This window comes from Metarhizium brunneum, chromosome 1, assembly GCF_013426205.1.
Source record: "Metarhizium brunneum chromosome 1, complete sequence".
Taxonomy (NCBI): domain Eukaryota; kingdom Fungi; phylum Ascomycota; class Sordariomycetes; order Hypocreales; family Clavicipitaceae; genus Metarhizium; species Metarhizium brunneum.
In genome coordinates, this window is record NC_089422.1 from 1,533,927 (window position 1) to 1,554,181 (window position 20,255).

Sequence of the window (20,255 nt, forward strand, 5' to 3'; positions counted from 1 at the left end):
ATGCCGTTTTATTTCTGAGATTAGTCAGTCCTTGCTGTCGTGTGTTGGGGCCCCTGGAGCTGGCGAGTCAGCAGTTGTCACATGTCAGAGACTCAGAGGCGCTGGGGCAACATGTGCAAGAAGACCAACTGATATGGTGACGTCGCATCTTGCAGGTAATGCTAGCTCCCCCTGCTGCGGAATGTTGGCAGCGCCAATACGTCCACAAACGGATAAAGCTGCCAAAGCAAGCGTGCTTGTCGCCGCCGAAGCAGGCTAGCATGGCGACGATCCCAAACACAGCATGTCGCCAAGGCCCAAGGCGAACAGGCCACCAAGATAGGGCTGCGACGCCGACCGCGAATAAGATGTCGCCGCGGCAAGAACTCGGACGGAAAAAACCTGCTGTCGGCACATCACACTGCCGGCTCCTGTCGTGGACGGAGCAGCCGTGGCGTCGGCGCGCGGATCGACAAAGCACGCCGCCTTGGCCTGGCGGCACCTGGACGGAAGCCTGCTGGCACCACAGAAGCGGACCGAGCGCCCGAATTCCACGTCCCGATGGAAGTCAACTGGTCAATTCAATGTTGCTGTCAATCATAAATGCCAACGGGTGCCAATCGGCTGTCTGCCCCTACATGTACGGTCCCTACCTCGTCCCTGCCCATCCAGCCGTGGCTGCTACACCGTCCTCACCGACGTACAAAGTTTGTCCTGGAATTGCCGACCGGTCTACCAGACGGGATTCTCTTCTGCCGAGGTCGTCCAGTCTACACATTAATCCCGAAAGCTTGTACAAAAGCCAAACAAGGCCCGTCCAGGCACGCCATTGGCATTGTTGAACCTTGACGCCTGCCTGCAGTCAGCTCCCACCGCCTCCGTTTCCCCAAGACGCCCAATTCTCAACAGCCTCGCTCGCAATGGCAGCCAAACCAAAGGCGTTTGCCGAGCCGTCCTCGCCCATCGTCGGGTTCTGCGGCTTCCGCAACATGGAACTGATGCTGCGCGTTTTGTCTGTGATGCTGTGCATCGCGATCCTGGTCGTCGGCGGCGTGGCCACCTCCAGGTCGGGTGTCATACTGATAGGCATCCTCGGCCCTCCGGTGAGTCTCGCCCTTGTTTGTCCAGAGCACCCCTCTGTGCCCTGGGAAAAGAAGAAGCAAAGAAGCTAACGCGGGCGGCTCCTAGGCGGCGACGTCGATCCTCTGGTCCCTGGTGCAGTTTGGCTTCTCGCTCAGCAAATACGAGTACTTGAACTTCCGGTCGCACTTCCGCATGGCGATTGGCATCGTCATCACGATTGGCTGGGTCGTGGCCGTGATTTGCCTCGGCCTGTTCAGGAGCTGGTGGGCCGACGGCGGCTCGACCTTTACCTACGCGTCGGACCCGGACGAGGAGAGAGCCGCGGGCGACGTGGTCGTCAAGCTGACGGCCGCTGGGCTGGGTCTCGGCTGTGCTGCGACGTGAGTGCCGCCCTGGCTCGCTCTTGGGTGTTTTTTGCTCGCGCTAATCATTTGTGCTGCAGGTTGACGCAGATTGCTATCTGCTGGGTGTCGTTTCGTAGGATGACTCTTCATCCCTAGGGGGAGAGCTGTAAGGGACAGGTGATTGATTCCCAGTGTGTTTGGGGGGATTGTCTGGGCGTACGATTGGACTGGCGTTTGTTACGGTAGAGACGGCGTTGGCGATGTAGATTGGACATGACACCACGACGGATGCGAGTTGCTCAAATACCTTGTTGATTGGCTTGCATGTTCCGCTGGGGTCATTGGTAATTCTCACACGGAAGCAGGACACCTTCATATTGCGTACTTGAGCCAAAAGAAAGTATTATAGTATATGCCTTAGGTAAAAAGAGCGTTCAACTTTATATAATATATATTATTTAATCCTTATATATACTACGTGGCCTGATACTAAATATAGCTGGTGTGCTATTTTCTGTGTGACAGTAATTGTAGTTAGTATGAAGAATTGCGTTCCTGACCTACGGAGTACTGCGTAGTGTCATGGCTGTAGTTAATACCAGGCTGCTCCTTGCAAATATCAAGGGTGGTCACTCACGCTATCCGCTGCTGCAGCAGTGCCGGCAAAGCCAAGGCTGACGAGCACGGTTAGAAGGGTTGAGATAAACTTCATGTTGATCAAGTGAGATTTTTGGATTTAGAGCTGGGTGTCTGAGTGTTGTGCAGAGATCTATTCGTACCTTGGGAAGCAAATTCAAGAGGTATTTACAGAATTTGTGAATAATATCCCGTCAAGATATCTGCGGGTGGCAGATGGCTGTCTCAACCGTTGCGTCTTGCGGCACGTTGTTGTAGTAATATTCTGAGACAGGACCAGTAATAGATGTAGCACCAATCCATTGTGGCGAAGATGTGTCTAGGATTGTTCCCGCTTCTGCCCGTGTCTCGGGTTTCCGGGCGGCAGAGAAGCATCTTGCGCCGGTCTTTTCAGGCGTAGCAGCGACACTGGTAGTCCAAGATTTGCAATGTACGCACTTGCCATGTTGTTGGACGTCGGGTTCTGACGTGTCTGGACAAATGGTGCTATCGGCTTCTTTGTGAAACATTATGGGTTGGTCGTCTTTCGGAACATCGCTGGTGGATTACAGTGTACGGAATGCGTGGAGGAGATGGTGACTGGCCCGTCCCGTCAGTGGCAAAGACTGCACAAAAAAAGCCTTGTCAAGATGCTTGTCCGTGTCTGGGCTTGGCGGTTATGGAGGTTTGTCGTCTTGACGTCCCGATTCCTCCGTACCCCGTCGGCGTCGTCAGTATGGTCAACTCACAGTCTGGTCCATGTCATGGCATCATGGTCAAGTTGACCATGGCTGCCTGTCGCCCTCACAACATTGGAAGCCTGGCCGCTAGGTTGGAGCATGGGCAACAAGGCGCAGTCTGCTGGCGTGGACCATGCTGTTGTCAGTGCGAATTGCTCGGCGGGCTCACTCTTTTTGCTAGGCGCGCTTACCCCTCTTGGTAGGCAAGTATTTATTATATTTAAACTTTGTTTTTAATAATTTAATATATTTATTTATAATAAAATATACTATAATATACTATAATACACAGCTTAATATTTAGGTACCTGGTGTTGCGTGAGCGCACCTAGCAAAAAGAGTGAGCCCGCCGAGCAATTTATTTGTCAGTTTCGGCCAATTCGGCAAGTGGTCAATACCTTGATAGAAGTTCAAAGCAAGGCATCAGTCATAGAATCCGAGCGTTCAATGGTTGATGTCCTTTTAGGCAGGTGCAGTAACCACTAAGTGGGGTGCCTGATGTCATGCGTGTCATGATGCTTCTGGTTTCATCTATATGAATCGCAAGGCACATTCTCCTTTCAACATTCCCAGCTTTCATCGCCCACACGTTCTTCAGACATTGCCTGGGCTCTACCACAGTCAAAAATACATCTCGAGAAGCCGCCTCATCATCATCATCATCATGGCGCCATCCCTTCAGTCAATCGGCCGTGTTGGCTGGGACCTGCTCATGAAGCAGTGTGGCCCCGACAGCGCTCCTGAGACCGTCATACTTTCGCCGCTATCCATTACCATGGCACTGGGTATGCTTGCCGGCGGAGCAGACGAGTCCAAGAAACTCGGCCTGTCCACGAAACTTGGTCTTCAAAACGCGGGCGAGCTAGAGTCGGTCCTTCACCCGCTGCACACGACCCTTTGCGGCGATGCAAAGGACGGTCCGCTGGCGCTCGCAAACGCCGTCTTTACAGATCAAAGTGTCACTCTCTTTCCCGCTTACCAGAATTTCTTGAAGGGCTTCAACGCGGAACATAAACAGTATCCAAACCTTGCCGAGGCTGCGTCCGACATAAATGCGTGGATCTCAGACAATACACGTGGCTTGATCCGAGACATGTTGTCTCCCGCGAGCCTGACCAATAGCCACTTGGCACTGGTGAACGCCATTGGATTCAAGGGGACATGGCAAACCAAGTTTGAACCGCGCGACACTCGCAAAGAGACCTTTTCCGTCACCAAGGATGAAGAGACCGAGGTAGACATGATGTATTTGCGCAGCCAACACCTCTCATCTTTGGAAACGTCAACATACAAGGCCGTTCGTTTGCCGTACACACTGCCGGAATCCTACCCATCAACCTCGCTCTTCGCCTATCTGCCCAACGAAGGAACATCACTCAGCGCCGTTTTGGAGGACATAGTCAAGAATGGTAGCGCGGGCGACCAGTTCACCTCGGTAAAATATGACGAGTTTGGGTTCCCCAAGTTTGAGATTGACAGCAAGTTCTCTCTTGTCGATACTCTCGCGAAGCTCGACTATCCCATTGGAGGGGCATATACGGAAATGGCAGACGGCCAGAACCAGGTGCAAACTATTGCCCATCAAGCCTATGTCAAGGTTGACGAAGAGGGTACAGAGGCCTCAGGCGCGACGGCGGTCATCATGACCAGAAGCATGAATTTTGACCCCAAGTTTTTGGTCTTTAACAGGCCGTTTGTTTTTGCCATTGCCAGTGACAAGCCGGATGCAATCTTGTTTGCGGGCATCTATTCCGGTAAATAGTCTAGCGTCTCTCAATCCAAACTGTGTGTGTCGCCGGCTCCCTCTGACGTTTGCATCTTGATGGTTACCTCGAGGCTCACAGTTCAAGTTGTGTAGTGTATATGAGGCAGTCTGAATGTCTGCCGGTGACCGAGTTATCCCAACTTTGCCCAGGTGTAAGCAAGCAAGCCGAGGCCGGCAAAACAGAACTTACGGAGCCCGATTCCCCAACTGGAATTTGTGAATGAATTTAATGTTGCCTTATTCTGGTGGGGGACCTCATCCAGCGAGCGCCCTTTGCGTACATATCCAGTTATGAATTGCTGCCGCGACCTGCCGATGTGTTCCATTTCCTGCCACTTTCTCTCCAGGAACAAGATGAATCCATGATTCAACGGACGAGTGCTCGAACCTATTTGTTTTTTGCCTAACGGGCACTGGCACACAACCAACGGGCTTCCAGTCACTTGTATTCGTCGACAGGTAACAATCACCCTCCCCCGATACCATCGCATCATGCGGGAGATGACTTGCGCTGGATCGCCTCATCAGGCCTGTAAGAACAACCCAAATTGGTTTCTATTTAAACACACATGGCAAGTTGCTAACTTTTGCCCCAGCCCAAAGATTGGCTTTGAGCATGGCCGCCATGGTGTCGACTTGGTCAAAGGAAGCGTCGACTTGTACAGCGAGGACTTCCGGACCATCATTCAACCCAGTTCTTGCACTGAATGTGCGGACCAAGATTGCCATGACCCATGGGTCTCATGGACGACGGATGCACCTCTGTTGCGTGGTGCGGTTACAAGTTCAGCGTAGCTGGGCAGAACTGGGGTGTACGCAATCCAAGATGACAACCTGAACCAGGATTGAAGAACCATTATTCACGCGGCACTGGATGGACGCTCAAAAGGTGAGACTAATCATTGTCTACATACGGCCGTCGGGCGCGTCCCAGGCCGCCATCGTGGCTAAGACGGGCCTCAACAGAGCCGTACCAGGCTCCGGGGACAGTGACAAGCAGTGAAAGAAACACTAGACTATTACTAAATATTACGCTTACACGATACTAGTATTATGCTTGTAATCTCATTTGACTCAAAGAGGGAAACAGTAATCAATTTAATAGGTCGCTATTTAGCTCTAGGCCCATGAACTGCCGGACTTGACAGTGCCCGAGGGACTAGTAATATGCCTCCATGTCACGAAACCATGTTCGGCAAGCCTGTGCCTGTTATAAAGGCGACTGGATGAGTATGGAGAATGGGACAGTGTCGACATAGAGTCTCTGTCGTTCTTGTCAAGAGGGCAGCCCATGTCGGCATTGTCCACAAGGCCGATGAAAGATTCCGCCTCAGATTCCCTGGTCCTTTTCTGGCCAAAGACAGAACTCGGATTTTTCAGTATCGTTCCGCCACACCAAGCCGTCGAGCTTGTTGACGGCCATGGGCGCCATTTCCTCACCTTTCTGTCCTGTTCTTGCCCGCCGCCCCTGTCCGACGCCAGACTTGCAGTTGGCTACAAAATTTGGTTTTGAATGAACAAGACGGTCTCTGCATTCTGCATTGCAATCTCATATATCCCGTGTCCCATCAATAGGATAAAAAAATGCCCGCACGGCTCCTTGGCCCGCTGGTGTACGCGCCATCCGCAGCCCAAAACGAGCAGTTCGCTGCCCATGATGGCATCGCCGCCACAGCTATCTGCCCATCTGCCTGAAATGCTCCCATACCCTGGGCGACATTTTGTGGTTGACAAAGAACTCATCCCACTCGTTGGGGATATACTTGGGCGCCTGGTCATAGTCGACACCGCCGTTGAAGTACTGGCAACATTCATCGAACAAGATGTCCCTCTGGACCATGTACGCACCCATGTTCCGGCCGTGGACAATATCGTGCAGAACCTCGTACCAGTACCCCCCTTGATCATTCAAGTACTCAACCATTAGAGGAGCAATGATGCTCGGTCCCATTTCGACCAGATCGAAATACTCGTCGGAGCCCTCGCAGCATATGGAGAAGCTAGCGTGGATGCTGTGCAAGTCACAGTACTCTTTCCAGAGTCTGACGCGTTCTTGATATATCTTGTTGCGTCGGTAGTTGAGCTCGACTATCTGACTGCTATGGCGGCGCAGGATCTCGTCCGACACGAGGGGTTCATCTGGGTTTCCGCGGTATTCGGGGTCCTTCTCCATGGTATTGTCTAGCAAGTCTCAGTGGGGGAACCATGCAAACAGTGAGATGAAAGCGTACACAAAAGCACTCCGTAAGAGTTGTGGTCAGCGTTTGTTGCGAGCTTGAAAACCACAAACGGCAGGATCTTGGGACCGAGCCTCTTGAGAGCCTCAAACTCGTCTGTCCGGGTACAGGCATCGAGACTGTTGAGCGGTAAGAGATGGCGCCTAGAGTGAAGAGTAGGAAGGGAAATGTACCTCGGCCATGGTGTTCGTCCTTGGCACACCTCTTGCCAGGCTGTCCACTTGGATTCGAAATCTGTCACGGCTTCAGGGAATGCCTTTCGAATGGTGTGGTAGAGCGCCTTGGCCGACTCGATGGCATCTTGATTTGGCGCGGGGATGTGACCGTGTGATCCCATTTTGAAAGTTCGCGTATAGCTCCGTCACATGTTTCGAGCAGCAGCGGGACGGAGTAGACGATGGAAAAATTGCAATACCACTGTACAAAGCAAACCAGTTGACGTCAAGGTGTTGTTGATTGAGGTTGGAGGCGGTCGCGAGCCCCGCACTGTTGGTTGCGCACCTCGATGCCTCTTCATTTTGTGCATGCTTTAGCGCTGGCCGGTGCCAAGGAGATGAAGTCAACATGGCAATACTTGATGATGGCTTGAAACTGTAGCTGGCCTCGTGGTGAGTACCTGCAGCGCACCAAGTCGGCTATAGTCTCCAGCAACCGTCATCTAGGCGTCAAGACTTGTCGTCGTATCGGAAAGCGCATTTTGGTGAAACACGATTCTGAACGTGGGATACTACAAGAATACCCCGGCATCGAGGGTGGTATGGGGGCACGGAACAATGCATTTCTATCTTGCCGCGTCGCCATCACAACCCGGCACTTCAAATACCACCGAGGCTCCAAGCTACGATTTTCCGTTCAGATAGTATCGAACCGTACAGTGGGAGGCAAAAAGTATTTAACCAGATCAAGGACCTGGTTGTCGTGCTTTATATTATAGTAAACTACAGTATATGATAAAACAAGAGTGTATTCACTTTTTTGTTTCCCCCTCAAGTCAAAGAAGACTACAAGCATGATATACGCATCGTGCAGGCACAACATCTGGTAACACAATATTAGGCTATACTAAGCTGAGAATAATAAAAGACTAAAAAAGTAGACTATTTATACGCGTATTATAACGCGTCAAATATACTAACAAAATTAGTACTACTAAAGCCATCTCGCGATAGCCTCAGCCACTATTATCATAGAGGTAAACCTTATATATTATAGTGACTTTACGCCTGTGACTTACGCCGAGTCACGCCAAAAACCTAAAATGCCCATACACGCAGTATATCTGTGAGGTCTCGCCCGCATTCCAAGTCGACCCTGTTCCTCTCCATCCAAGTCATCTGCCTCTTCCGCCATCAAGACCCTGCCACAACAACAACAACATGGACAAAGGTGCCGAGAAGCCCAACACTCATCCCGAAAACACTCTAGGTCTGCCTGGGTACCATGATGACCTGCTTCCCGAGCCTGGCTCCATATCCAATGTGCAGCAACCATTGTCTAGGCCACGACATGGACGGAAGTACGCGCAGGTTCCTCGGATGGGGGCTCACGACCCGATCCCGTTACCTAGCCAGGCTGCCCAAGACTCGGCTGTGCAAGGCTACAATGAAGTTCGCAGGTCTGCTCCGGAATTGGTCAAGGCGTTCGAGGAATGCTTCCACGCCTGGCAGGTCACCTGGAACAGACCAACCAATTCGTCACAGTAAGTAAAGAACTTCTGAGACTAGATGAAGTCGGCGCCAACTTTAATATAGGGCCCAGATCCGGTGCCATGTGGACGAGTTCCACGAGCTCGTAGAGATGGGGCCCGAGATTCTCCCACTCGTTGTTTACAAGCTCCTCGACAGCCGCAACTTCACGGGCGTCTTCCTCTGTGAGTCTCACCGACTCTGCCAAAAGTAGAGGCCTGATACAAGTGCGACGTCTTAATTTGGTAGCACTTGAGATTTTGTGTTCTTCCTTTTAATATTTATCATGCCGCTGACCTCGGACATAAACAGACAACGCTCTGGAGAATGATGAGAGGTATCTCATCGACCCTAGTGATGTCTTGAACTCCCTCGTCCTCCAACGTCAAAACAATCTCATCATCGAGATTAACCAGGGACGGCAATGGTAAACCTGGAATCACGGCATCTAGGGGAAAACCCCCTGACTAAATTGTACTTTTATTTAAAAAGAGTTTAAGCTATTAAGGCCTTAAGAAAAATATAATCTTTTTAAAAAAACTATTATTAATTTAATTAAATAATTACTTGAAGCTTTTAACTTATAATATAATAATATAATTCCTTAAATTATAAAAACTTGAAGCTCAATAGCTATATTATTATAAAATATCGCTAGCCGAATACAGTAAATATTACCAACCACGATAGTGTAACGCTTGGCGCCAGTGACCGCCATAAATTAACACTAGTAGAAGCGAGTTGCCAAGAATCTGCATTCATCTGGTCGACACACTCGCCTTGCCTTTCGTACGACGACGACGTGGCAACCAGGCGTAGCAGTTTGGTACTTGATATATAGCAGTGAATTGGCAGCCGGCAACAGTTGAATGCAGAGATGTATACCATGCCTGTGTCAGTAATAAGTATTAACAAGCTGGAATACTATGCACCTATATATATATATGTACCCGCATGTGTAAGTGTTATACCCGTTAACTAGCAAAAAAAGAGGCCGTATGACGCTGCAACGCCGTGTAATGTCTCATGTCATGATATCCGCCCAGGATTACACATTAGAATCCGCTGTAGAAATAAAAAGAAAAGAAACATGAATAAAACTCATTTCCAATCCCACCACAGCTCCACGACCTCGTCCCTGGGCCCGTGTACGCCGTCAGAAGCACCCGCCGCATCCCCAGCTCGATGGACATATACCTGGCGCAGATTATTGCCAACCACCTCTGCATCGAGCAGGCGATAGCTCTTCTTCTCGTCGTCAGGCACCTTTTCCCGCATGGGACCCAGGCTCCATTCCCAGCCGGCCGGGTCGGCGTCCCACGTGTCCTCGGTGCGGTGCAGGCGCAGGTCCTCGGCGCCGCCCCTGTAGACGGCGATGCTGAAGCCGTTGGCCAGGACCGTGTCGGGCCCGAAGCGCCACCGCTGCAGCACGCAGCTCCCGCAGAAGACGGCAGCCTTGGCGATCTTGTCGACGGGCGCGCGGTGCCACGTCTTCCAGTGGTGCAGGCTGAGCGGCAGGCGGCCCGACTCGTAGAAGCCGCTCAGGTCGTCGCCAAAGTCGAGCTGGTGCAGGCCCGGCACCTGCGTGAAGTTGGTGGCCGTCTTGGCCTCGACGCAGTACCGCAGCATGCCGTCGCCCTCGCGGATCGTGCTCTCGGCCAGGCACGCGTCGACGTTGGGCTCGAGCAGCCGCAGCAGCGGCACCGACAGGAAGATGCCGCCGCCGCCGTACGCCATGCGCCCGTGGAAGCTGACGGCGTCGCTGTTCTCCGAGAGGCCCCCGACGTACGCCGGCACCGAGGCGTCGAGCCCGTCGAGCACCCCCGCCACCGGGTACAGCGACGGGAAGAAGGTGTCGTCGTCGATGATGACGCCCCATTGCGTGCCGGCGTCCGCGTGCGCGAGGAGGTGGCGCACGGCGACAAAGTGCTGCTCGTTGACGCCGACGGACGGGTCGGCCGGCCGCGTGCCGATGAAATGGATGCCCGCCCGCTCGTACTGCGCCGCCAGCCTGCTCATCTGCCTCGGTGAGAAGTGTGCGTCCGTCACGACGGCGAGCAGCCGCGCCTCGGTGCCGCCCAGCCAGTGTCGGAACTGGGGGATGGACTGGACGAGCCGCTCCGAGGACGACGCCACGCCGAAGAGGAACTCGGAATAGTCGCGCTGCGGAAACGGCGGCGGCACCTGGACGGAAATCGGGTCGCAGGCCTCGTCGACTGGTGCGGCGCCGTGGCAGCCGTGGTTCAATTCCACGACGCGACTGCTGTCGGGTTGAATCAGCGGCTGGGCATGGCTGGCGACGACGTCCCTCGAGGTTGCGGCGCTGCGCAGGCCGCGCATGCACCGCCTTTGGTAGACGATTTGCTGGGTGAGGTTGTAGCTGCTGCGCCTCAGATAGTCGAGATCGGATCGGCACGGCTTGGGGACGCGCAGCTTCTTGGGCAGCGCGGCCTCTAACCCCAGGGGCAGGGCGTACTGCAGGCGAGATTCCGAGCGTTCAAACACGCCGAGACAGAGCAGCAGCAAGAAGAAGCAGGTGATGAGGACAAAGGCCGGCGTCCTCCTGCGGACGGGCACCTTGAACGGCCGGACTGCGACGCCCATGATGAGTTGGTGTCTGAGAGGTGGAATGTTGTCTCCGCCCCCGTTTAACCAGGTCGACAGGGTGAATGGGCCGAGAAAACCATTGGGAGAAGGGAAGAAATAAAAAAACTTGTAATCGGCCTGCTATCGATTTGCGGGAAGCGCTTGAGTCGTCGTGAGGTCTGTGGGTTGAATATTGCCTTGGTCCGGACCGAGGTCGTCTACCAAGGTCATGTACTGAGTAGTTGATGTATCACGGAGAATTTTTTGTTTAAAACCAAACACGACGCAAAGGGAGCACGCCATCAGGCAAAGGAACCGCGGCAGTGGCGTCACCATCTACTAAATGCAAAAAGATTGACCGGATAAAAGTCCACGTTCCCATGGGCATGGCCAAACGAGGATGGGACTGATGCTCCATACTTTTGACCCCCAGGAGCCCCTTATCTGCGATTCCGAACATGCACCATGTTGCAGCTTGGGCCAAGACGGGGTAGCGCAGGAGAGGCTGGATTGCTTCAGCAGCCAGCGGGGTCGCAATGGCCCATGTGAACTCGTTTTGATGCAGAAGGGTGGGTATTTCCATGTTCAACGAGTTCTGTGTGATGGCTTTGATGGCGTCTCTTGCCCGTCACCGTCGTAGTCGTCGACGATCCGTTCATGCGTCCCGGTCGGTCGAACAAGGAGTGCCCATCCATCGTGATGGGTCCGGTCGATGCAACCAAGTGATTGGCTGGCTGTAATCACGTTATGCTTGAACCGAAACCTAGATTCGATGGGATGACAAGAGTTGGAGTATTTTTGGCAGTCGGTAAATCTCCGTCGTGAGGACCAGGCTTCAACCTTGTTTGCAAACAAGGCCAAATGCCAATTGTTACCGACATCAGCCAAAGACTAGCCAAAGACTAGCCGAAACAGACGCGGGACTGCCAATGCCCGCTTTTTGGCTGAGACTGTCGATCGTTATGGACAAACAGGGTCTGGAGGTGTGTGTGGCGGTGGCCAGGCTGGATTCTATGGCTTTGGCTGATTGCGCGTCTTTTTCTGGCTTTATCTTGGCTGCGTCTCGCGATAGCCGCCGTCGGAGTCGATCAATCGATACCTACTGTACAGAATTCGCTCACCACATGTTGATCGTTTGCTCGTGTTCAACAACCGCCTGCGTTTAATTCACCCTGCCAACACGGCAAAGCGGATATTGCAAACCGAGCCTGGACCTTGACCATGCTACCATGATCCATTGGCCCAGGCTCATAACTGGGGAAATTGGAAATTGACATTCAAGTCCCGCGCCTCAATGCTGCCCCCCTTGAGGCAATATAAACGACCCACGTGGGCCAAAGCTTGACCTGAAAGCTTGGTTGCCGCCCCTGTTCAGGAGCTGGTTCTTGCATTACTCAAGAACAAACAATCAATCTTCCACGCCGCAGCTACTACTATAGAGGCTTCAATTCTCCGAAGTCAATTGGCCAGATGAGTCGGCGGCGCCAGCCACAGCCAACGCCGTGCGATCCGTCGGAAGATGCAAGCCATGACATTGAGCTAGATGGACATGTCGAACCTTGCGACTGTCTGGTCGGGTAGCCCAGTCCTGCATCATGTCCGGCCCACGCAGACATCACCATGTCCAACGAAACCCCAGAATGCGACGGGAAAACGAGACGGTGGGGCCTTGGATCGCGATGAACAGTACTAGCTGTGTACTATTGTTAGATTCTCTACCATGCGACGTCTTTTAAGCGCAGACGTTACAATTCCTCAGATAAGCCATGCTGCGTCCTGCAAGCAGTCGGACCACGATTCTCCCTGCCGAACACACTTTTCCACAGCAACGACGTCCTGAGCGCCAAAATTTCCGTATAAATGGACGCAGCCGTCGCCTTCCCAATGGATACGGTGTTCGGTGAGCTTGTCGAGCTGTATCTTTACAACCCACAGCTGCAACACATGGCTAAAAAACATGTCTGCAGTCTTGGGGACCTATAGCAGGGGTTAGCGAAATCCCATCATTTTCCCCCGTTTCATATGGGTTGTGTGCGTCCCTGAGCTGCCGTGCTGAGATGTATGAACCCATCGGTTTGATCTAGTTCTGATGGTGGGTAGACGGCGGGGATGGGGTCTGGTGGAGTAGAGGTGGTGATTTTGTAGACATGTTTTGGTTTGTTCAATCGCGATGATTCCATTTTATATTGCTGTGGAATGAGCGGTATGCTACTTTACACGAGATGGTTGAGGCGTAGAAGGGAGTTGGCCGTGCGGGGTGGTGAAGCTGCGTCAGATGGAGCTGCGAGAATGAGAGCTTAACACACTGATATGACTAACCGCCGGAAAAAGCGAGCTTACGTGACTTTGACTGCTCTGATGGCAAAGGGAAGCTGATTGTTCCGTCAGCTCAGGCTGATGTCAATAGCATCTCCACATCATGTGCAGTCGCTCCACTGGATGATACCTCCAAGTTGGCTCATCGTTGCCTTGTTGACGGCTTCACAATAGAAGGCAAATGAATATGGCTCGAGCCTGAATTCTGTTTGAGATTTGTATGACTCTGCCAGCGATTCATCTCGTCGCAACATTCAGCAAGAGGCTCAGAAGCTGTGTGGGGCCCAATATTGACTTTACTGCATATTGATAGTTCAGTGAACATAGTAGTTGAGATTGCTTTTTTGAATTGAGCGGGAGACTGCAGGTTGTCGTTTTGCGTGGCTGCGTTAATGCTTTGCGTCTTCGTCCAAGGACGATGGATGGTGGCGACTCGGGCATGCACGCCATGAATTGGCAACCGGGCTTCTCGCTCTTTAACTCCGTAATACCTTGGAGTCAAGGACACCAACATGGAACCCTTTCGGCCCCACACCCGAACCTGCTCGGGTTTTGCTCCGTATCATGCTCCGCCCAACATCTGAGTCGAACACCTGGAGAGGTATGCTACGCGCTCCTTATGTCGTCTTGAAAGCACTGGCAAGACTATAAGAATGCGCGCTGAGCTACACGGTTCGCTCCCATCCCAAGAAATGTTGACCTTGCATAAAATCGACAACGACAATGCCCGCAGCCATAAAAACCGTCGGCATCCCAAATATAGCCTGGGAGACTGCTGCTGATGTCTATTTCCCGCCCGAATTCGACGAGAAAAAGAAGTACCCGGCTGTTGTGTCCGCTCACCCCATCGGCTCCTGCAAGGAACAAACCTCAGGCAATGTCTACAGCAAAGCCCTAGCGGAAGCCGGCTTTATTGCCGTTGCCTTTGACGCCTCCTTCCAGGGCGCATCGGGCGGCGAGCCGCGTTTCATGGAGAATCCAGAATTCCGCGTATCCGACTTCCGCTTCGTCGTCGACTATATCCAAGCTCTTCCCTACGTCGACCCCCAGCGCATTGGCGTGCTGGGTATCTGCGGCGGCGGCGGCTACGCTCTCAACGCCACCATGACCGACTACCGCTTCAGATGCTGTGTGGCCATCACCCCCGTCAACTTCGGCCGCCTCTCCCGGGAGGGATTCGCCAACTTTGACCCTGTTGCCTCGCTTGAGAAGATGGCAGAGCAGCGCACTCTCGAGGCCCAAGGCGCCAGCCGCAACGTCATTAACCTACTGCCACCCACGCTCGAGGACGCCAAGAAACTGACCACGGATGTTGACGTAGTCGAGGCGACCGAATACTACAAGACGAGCCGTGGAATGGCACCCCATGGCGCTACGAGCGGTCTCTTGTCGTTTAATAGCGCGGCTCCCGCGTGGGATGCCTTTAACCACGCTGAAGTGCTCATGTCGCGGCCATTCATGGCTATTATCGGAGATGTACCAGGTAGCTTCGGCGCCTATCGCGATGCGCATGAGATATATGGCCGTGCGGGGTCCAGGGACAAGCATATCGTCGTCCTCCCTGGCATCTCGCACTACATGCTTTATGACAAGCCTGAGGCCGTGAAGCCTGCGTTGGAAAATGCCCTGCCTTTTCTTAAGAAGCACCTGGGCGAACCTGTGTAGTTGGCTGTATGCGGTTGCGATGAAACGCAGTATGTTGACGTACAATGCCGCTCCATAGATTCCGTGGACCTTGGAATATGTCGCTTTCTTCAGACTGTTTGGCTGGCACATATCATGTGGGCTGTCATGTTGTTGTTCTTTTCACGCTCTTGATGGGTATGGAGTGGCTGTAATCATATCTGGAGGATAGTCAGCATAGGTCTATATAATTTCTAGTTATAACTGACTAGATTGATCAGAGTTCAGATAACCACAAGGACTTATTCATACGCACAATTCCCATGCGCACTTGATGGGGAACCCGCAGCTCAGGGCCTGTCACCAGCCTTCAAGGCTAGTAATCTTCAGACCAAGAAGTTGACGATACTGAAGACCTCCGAGAATTCTCTCATAACCCTCGCAAGCACATTTGCAGACTGTCGCCTTCTTTAGCAGCCGCGATATAATTGAAGCTGCCGATTTCCCATCTCCGTAACGGGCTGTTTTCGATAGCTATTGCTGGGGCTTCGAGAGCTAAGCTATCGGCCGTTAGAATCCTTGCACGCTCACGAGGGCTAGATTCAGCCCACGGCGTCTCTGGAGCCATTTTGTTGGAATTGTTGATGATTGAAGATGATTGTGTTGACGGAAGGTTTGGTGGGGTGACGCGTTGACGCGTAAATCGTGTGAATTGCTCGGCGGGCTCGCTTTTTCTGCTAGGTGCGCTCACGCCGTAATAGGTACCTGGCTATTAGGTTTTATATTATAATATATTCCTGTATATTTTATAGCATGTAAACATATTTTATTATAAATACTTTACTTATATACGTAAGTAAATATAAAAGCTTACATACAATAAATACTTACCTACTTAGGTACCTAGGTATTTAGGTAGTCAGTAAGCGCACTTAGCAAAAGGAGTGAGCGCGCCGCAGTGGTCGCCGGCCTGAGTCAGCAATATTAGATACATGTATCTTGCAAGCACCGACCCCTTCTTTAATGATATCGACCCCTTTCCTTCTTCAGCCATCCGCCCGCCATGACAACTCGCAATCTACTCTCCGGTCCCGTCACTCTATCTGCCGCAACAGCGAAAAGCAGAAATGTTCTTCACGCTCTGGAATACCCGCAGCAGAAAGAAGATTTCTACAAGCGCATGGAGACCCATCGTCCTCTTCTGGCCGATCTCGTAGCACATCACCTTGGCACCAAACCACCCGACGTTACTATTTCTTCCCAAGATTACTGGCGCCATGGATCATTCAATCTTTGTATACCTGTCCATGTCAACCCCTCTGCGAAGCCAAAACCCCCACAGCTCGTGTTGCTCCGCTTTCCGTTGCCTTATCGCGTTGGAGAAGCACTTCGGCCTGGCAACTCAGATGAGAAGGTCAATTGTGAAGCTGCAACATATGCCTGGCTCCAAGAGAACTGCCCTTCAGTTCCTATACCGCAGCTTTACGGCTTTGGGCTGTCTACTAACCAAAGAGTACGTGCCTCAGCTTTGAAATGCCAAAATTCTAACCGCGTGATCCCCTGCAGTTTACGAATCTTGATTTCCTTCCGTGGTGGTCGCGCTGGTTCCAGCAAGCTCGCCGCTATTTTCTAGCTACCTTTGGCTTCCGGCAGCCTTCACGATACGTGTGCCATCCCTCTAGCCGCTTTGCCGACCTTGATATCGGCTACCTGCTGATCCAGACTATTACATCCGGAGAGATGCTTTCAGAATCCTGGGACGAGAAGCATGACGATGCCCGTCTCCAAGATAATCTACAGCGAAGCCTCGCTAGGATAATGCTCTCGCTTGCAAGCGTTCCGCTGGCGCGTATCGGAGCATTCCGACTGGACAACAACGGGTATTTGCAATTAGACAATCGTCCGATGAACGTCATGTTTGCTATGCATGAGAACGAAGGCATCCCCCTTGATATTTCCAGACACACAACCTTCTCCAGCGTCGATGACTTTGTCCTTCAGCACTTGGCGGCTTTTGACAACCGGCTACTCTACCAGCAAAACGCCATCACTAGCCGTGACGATGCGTGGTACCAGATGACCAGTCTAGCTGCCGCAAGAGCTATATTCCCGCAAATGTTCCGGAGAGACTTTTGCAATGGCCCTTTCGTGTTTACTTTAACCGATATGCATCGAAGTAACATCTTTGTTGACGAGGACTGGAATGTTACTTGCATCATTGACCTAGAATTTGCCTGCTCGTCGCCCATCGAATTTCTCCAGCCGCCATACTGGCTCGGCGGTGGATTAATCGACGAGATTGAACCTACCGAATTCGCACCAAAGCATAGTGCATTCCTCGAGCTGCTCAAGCGAGAAGAACAGCTTCACAACTACCAAAGAAATGCAGAGCCCCTCTCGTGTATCATGCGCCAAGCATGGATAAACGGGGCGTTTTGGGTCACGCTAGCGGTAAAGGATCCAGTAGCCTTTACGGAGATATTCTACGATCGTATATTGCCCAGCTATTTCTCCTACTCTCCGGAAGAACTAAGCAACGCCGATTATAGATTCTTTGCCCGTCTTTGGCGCCCCAACATCTCTGACATTATTGACAAGAAACTACAAGACCGAGACACGTATTTAGAGAGACTCAATGCAGTCTTCACCGACTTCACATGAACATGTTTGATCCGGAGCTGCCAAGTGCACTCATTCACGTTCCGCCACTGCTTTGCTTTCGTGGAGGGGTCGAAAGTCTTGGATGCTGTGTTCTTCCTAGCATCTTTTGCGACCTGGCTGGATGATGACAGCTACTTCGCCTCTCTCCCTATCATCGAGAACCCGAAAACGGGCTGCTGGGTTGTGGTTCCCTTTTGCACATCAGACGACGAGCTCGAGTTGCCTTTGTCTGAACTATCGAGAGGCTGCCTGACTTAATACAGGCCAATAGTTCTCGCGTGGATGTTTCGATTGGTCTCACCTTGGACCTGCTGCGTTGATACCATGCGTGTTCGTAAGTCAAAGTGGTTAGCAAAATGCCTCTGGGCCAACGTGTGGCCGGCATCGAATGGTCGTGTAACCTGTCCATTCGTATCTCATCACATCATGCGTAGGTATGTCAAACAAGCCCATCGAAAAGTCTCAGGTCGCTTCTTGGACTCGAATGAAACTTCAACAGCTGGAGAGGACTGGTTTTGGTTACCATCTAATTAATGGCCTTTTGAGTTTTTTTTTCAAAGGAATATACCAATAACAGAACTAAATGTACTTGATATTGTGAATGGTGTTTGTTACAGCAGCCAAGCCCCGTCTTCGTCCGTCTTGAGTCTTGACGCCCAAACAGCTTCTGTATGCCGGGTTACATAACCCAAAAGACCAAAACAAAAAGCTCGTTGTTTAATGCCGCTAAACTAAAACAACCCGGTTAAGAAGAAGCTGCCCCGGCTTATACACTTCCCGGATAATGGGCACTCTTCTTGGAGCTCCAAACACGAACCCCCTACACTGACCACTGACCAGTGCTTCTGCTGAGTAAGCCAGCCATCCGTGTTCAAAGTCAGGTGGCACATGTCTGGTCTGTTTCTCATCGTTGTCACAGCTTCTGCCAAGCTCTGCACAATGCAATCTAAGCCGAGATTTCTTCTTATGGATAAAGATGACCTTGTTTGGCAGAAACTAGACGAAGAGACTGAGGAATGGGACAAGTTAATTCGCAGAGAGGAGACCTACCGCGATATCGGCAACATTATTCTAAAATATCGGCAAGGCAAACCAGAAATGATGCACGCAGTGGTCAAGGGAGGATATAATGTTATTTACAGGCTCGAATATAGCGATGGCTCGTCCGTTATACTGAGGATTCCAATCAAAGGTAAATATACCGGCAAATGACTGCAACTACCAGATCGCTGACAGGAACAGGCGTCGTTCCACTTCCCGACGAGAAAGTCGGCTATGAAGTAGCCACAATGAAATATGTTGCCGCCCATACCACCATTCCGGTTCCTCACGTATACCATTACGCGATGGCCGCCGAAAACCCGACAGGTCTTGGCCCGTTCATCATCATGGACTACATTGAGCATCATCAGAACATGTCTAGGGTGCTTCTTGACCCAGAACGCAGAGCTGATGAGCGCCCTATTTTAAACCCTGCAATCAGCGAGGAATATGTCGAGCATTTGTATGCTCAGATGGCTAATATCCTACTACAACTAGCCAGTTTGAGATTTCCTCGCATTGGCTCGCTGGTGGACGATGGCAAGGAGCCTATTTCTGTGAAGGGACGCCCTTGGATCGAAAATATGGGTGACATTATCGTGCACACTAATGCGCCATTAAGCACGCTGCCACCCCAGACCTATGCCTCGGCAGACGAGTGGTACCACGCTCTTGCAGACATGCACATGGCCCAGTTCGCATTCCAAGGTAACGATGCCGTGGAGGATGAGGATGATGCCCGGGATAAATATATCGCTCGCCAGCTGTTCCGGAACCTCTGCATTCAACAGCGCTTGTGGCGAGACTCGGAACAATTCGACGGAGATTTCCGATTGTACTCTGAGGACCTTCGTCCGGCGAATGTCCTCCTAGATAAGGATATGCGAGTCGTCGGCGTCATAGACTGGGAGTTTGCGTATGCAGCTCCCGTGCAGTTCAGCTTTGATCCTCCGTGGTGGTTGCTTCTAGAGGAACCCGAATATTGGCCTGGTGGCTATCGTGCATGGATGGATGCCTACGAATCTCGATTTCAGACCTTTTTACGTGCATTGGAGGCCGAGGAGGAGAAAATGAAGCGCGCGGCACTTGCTGAACGGGGCAACAGCTTGCCACGGACCGATGAAGAGGTGGAACCGCCGCTGTCTCGGCGTATGCGTGATAGCTGGGAGAAGCAGACGTGGATGCTCAACTACGCGGCCAGGAAAAGCTGGGCGTTTGATTTTATCTGGTGGAAATTCCTGGACGAGAAATACTTTGGGTCCAACGAGCATGAGGACCACGTAGCCAGGCTCAAGCTGCTTTCTGCCTCACAACAGAAGGTGATGGAACGATTCGTGGCCCGCAAGATGGAAGAAAGAACCAGGCGAGATATTGTTGAGTGGGGTGATGAAGAATCCGCCAAATATCTGGCTGAATTGCTCACTTGATATGCCTCTGTATTCCAAAAACAAGTGTCCAATGTGTGGGCAACACAGCCGTTACTTGGTGTATACATGGTGGTTCGCCCTCATGTACAAGCGTCACTGTCACATTGTTCAATTCTCTTTCACAACGGACTCGAAGCTAATAATTTACGCCAA

The 20,255-nt window shown here is 51.9% G+C and overlaps 8 protein-coding genes across 8 annotated transcripts; 6 read left to right on the forward strand and 2 right to left on the reverse strand.

Annotated features, from left to right (window-relative positions):
* Positions 1–899: 899 nt before the first annotated feature.
* On the forward strand, positions 900–1,562 carry G6M90_00g004690 (uncharacterized protein; the record flags this gene model as incomplete). Its single annotated transcript, XM_066129577.1, has 3 exons — positions 900–1,082; positions 1,168–1,442; positions 1,505–1,562. 3 exons carry the CDS (start codon positions 900–902, stop codon positions 1,560–1,562), a joined length of 516 nt encoding a protein of 171 aa, XP_065985745.1.
* Positions 1,563–3,425: 1,863 nt separating this feature from the next.
* SRP10 (Serpin-Z10) lies at positions 3,426–4,523 on the forward strand (the record flags this gene model as incomplete). The annotated part of the gene is made up of 1 exon (XM_014686631.1): positions 3,426–4,523. The coding sequence occupies one exon, from the start codon at positions 3,426–3,428 to the stop codon at positions 4,521–4,523; it is 1,098 nt and encodes a 365-aa protein (XP_014542117.1).
* A 1,678-nt stretch (positions 4,524–6,201) lies between these two features.
* On the reverse strand, positions 6,202–7,100 carry G6M90_00g004710 (uncharacterized protein; the record flags this gene model as incomplete). Its single annotated transcript, XM_014686632.1, has 3 exons — positions 6,202–6,707; positions 6,758–6,882; positions 6,937–7,100. 3 exons carry the CDS (start codon positions 7,098–7,100, stop codon positions 6,202–6,204), a joined length of 795 nt encoding a protein of 264 aa, XP_014542118.1.
* Positions 7,101–8,139: 1,039 nt separating this feature from the next.
* G6M90_00g004720 (uncharacterized protein) lies at positions 8,140–8,879 on the forward strand (the record flags this gene model as incomplete). The annotated part of the gene is made up of 3 exons (XM_014686633.1): positions 8,140–8,462; positions 8,515–8,633; positions 8,761–8,879. The coding sequence occupies 3 exons, from the start codon at positions 8,140–8,142 to the stop codon at positions 8,877–8,879; spliced, it is 561 nt and encodes a 186-aa protein (XP_014542119.1).
* Positions 8,880–9,549: 670 nt separating this feature from the next.
* G6M90_00g004730 (uncharacterized protein) lies at positions 9,550–11,052 on the reverse strand (the record flags this gene model as incomplete). The annotated part of the gene is made up of 1 exon (XM_014686634.1): positions 9,550–11,052. The coding sequence occupies one exon, from the start codon at positions 11,050–11,052 to the stop codon at positions 9,550–9,552; it is 1,503 nt and encodes a 500-aa protein (XP_014542120.1).
* Positions 11,053–14,073: 3,021 nt separating this feature from the next.
* On the forward strand, positions 14,074–15,015 carry G6M90_00g004740 (uncharacterized protein; the record flags this gene model as incomplete). Its single annotated transcript, XM_014686635.1, has 1 exon — positions 14,074–15,015. One exon carries the CDS (start codon positions 14,074–14,076, stop codon positions 15,013–15,015), a length of 942 nt encoding a protein of 313 aa, XP_014542121.1.
* A 1,021-nt stretch (positions 15,016–16,036) lies between these two features.
* Positions 16,037–17,634, forward strand: G6M90_00g004750 (uncharacterized protein; the record flags this gene model as incomplete). Its single annotated transcript, XM_014686636.1, has 2 exons — positions 16,037–16,486; positions 16,540–17,634. The coding sequence occupies 2 exons, from the start codon at positions 16,037–16,039 to the stop codon at positions 17,632–17,634; spliced, it is 1,545 nt and encodes a 514-aa protein (XP_014542122.1).
* Positions 17,635–18,573: 939 nt separating this feature from the next.
* Positions 18,574–20,102, forward strand: G6M90_00g004760 (uncharacterized protein; the record flags this gene model as incomplete). Its single annotated transcript, XM_014686637.1, has 2 exons — positions 18,574–18,826; positions 18,877–20,102. The coding sequence occupies 2 exons, from the start codon at positions 18,574–18,576 to the stop codon at positions 20,100–20,102; spliced, it is 1,479 nt and encodes a 492-aa protein (XP_014542123.1).
* Positions 20,103–20,255: the final 153 nt, after the last annotated feature.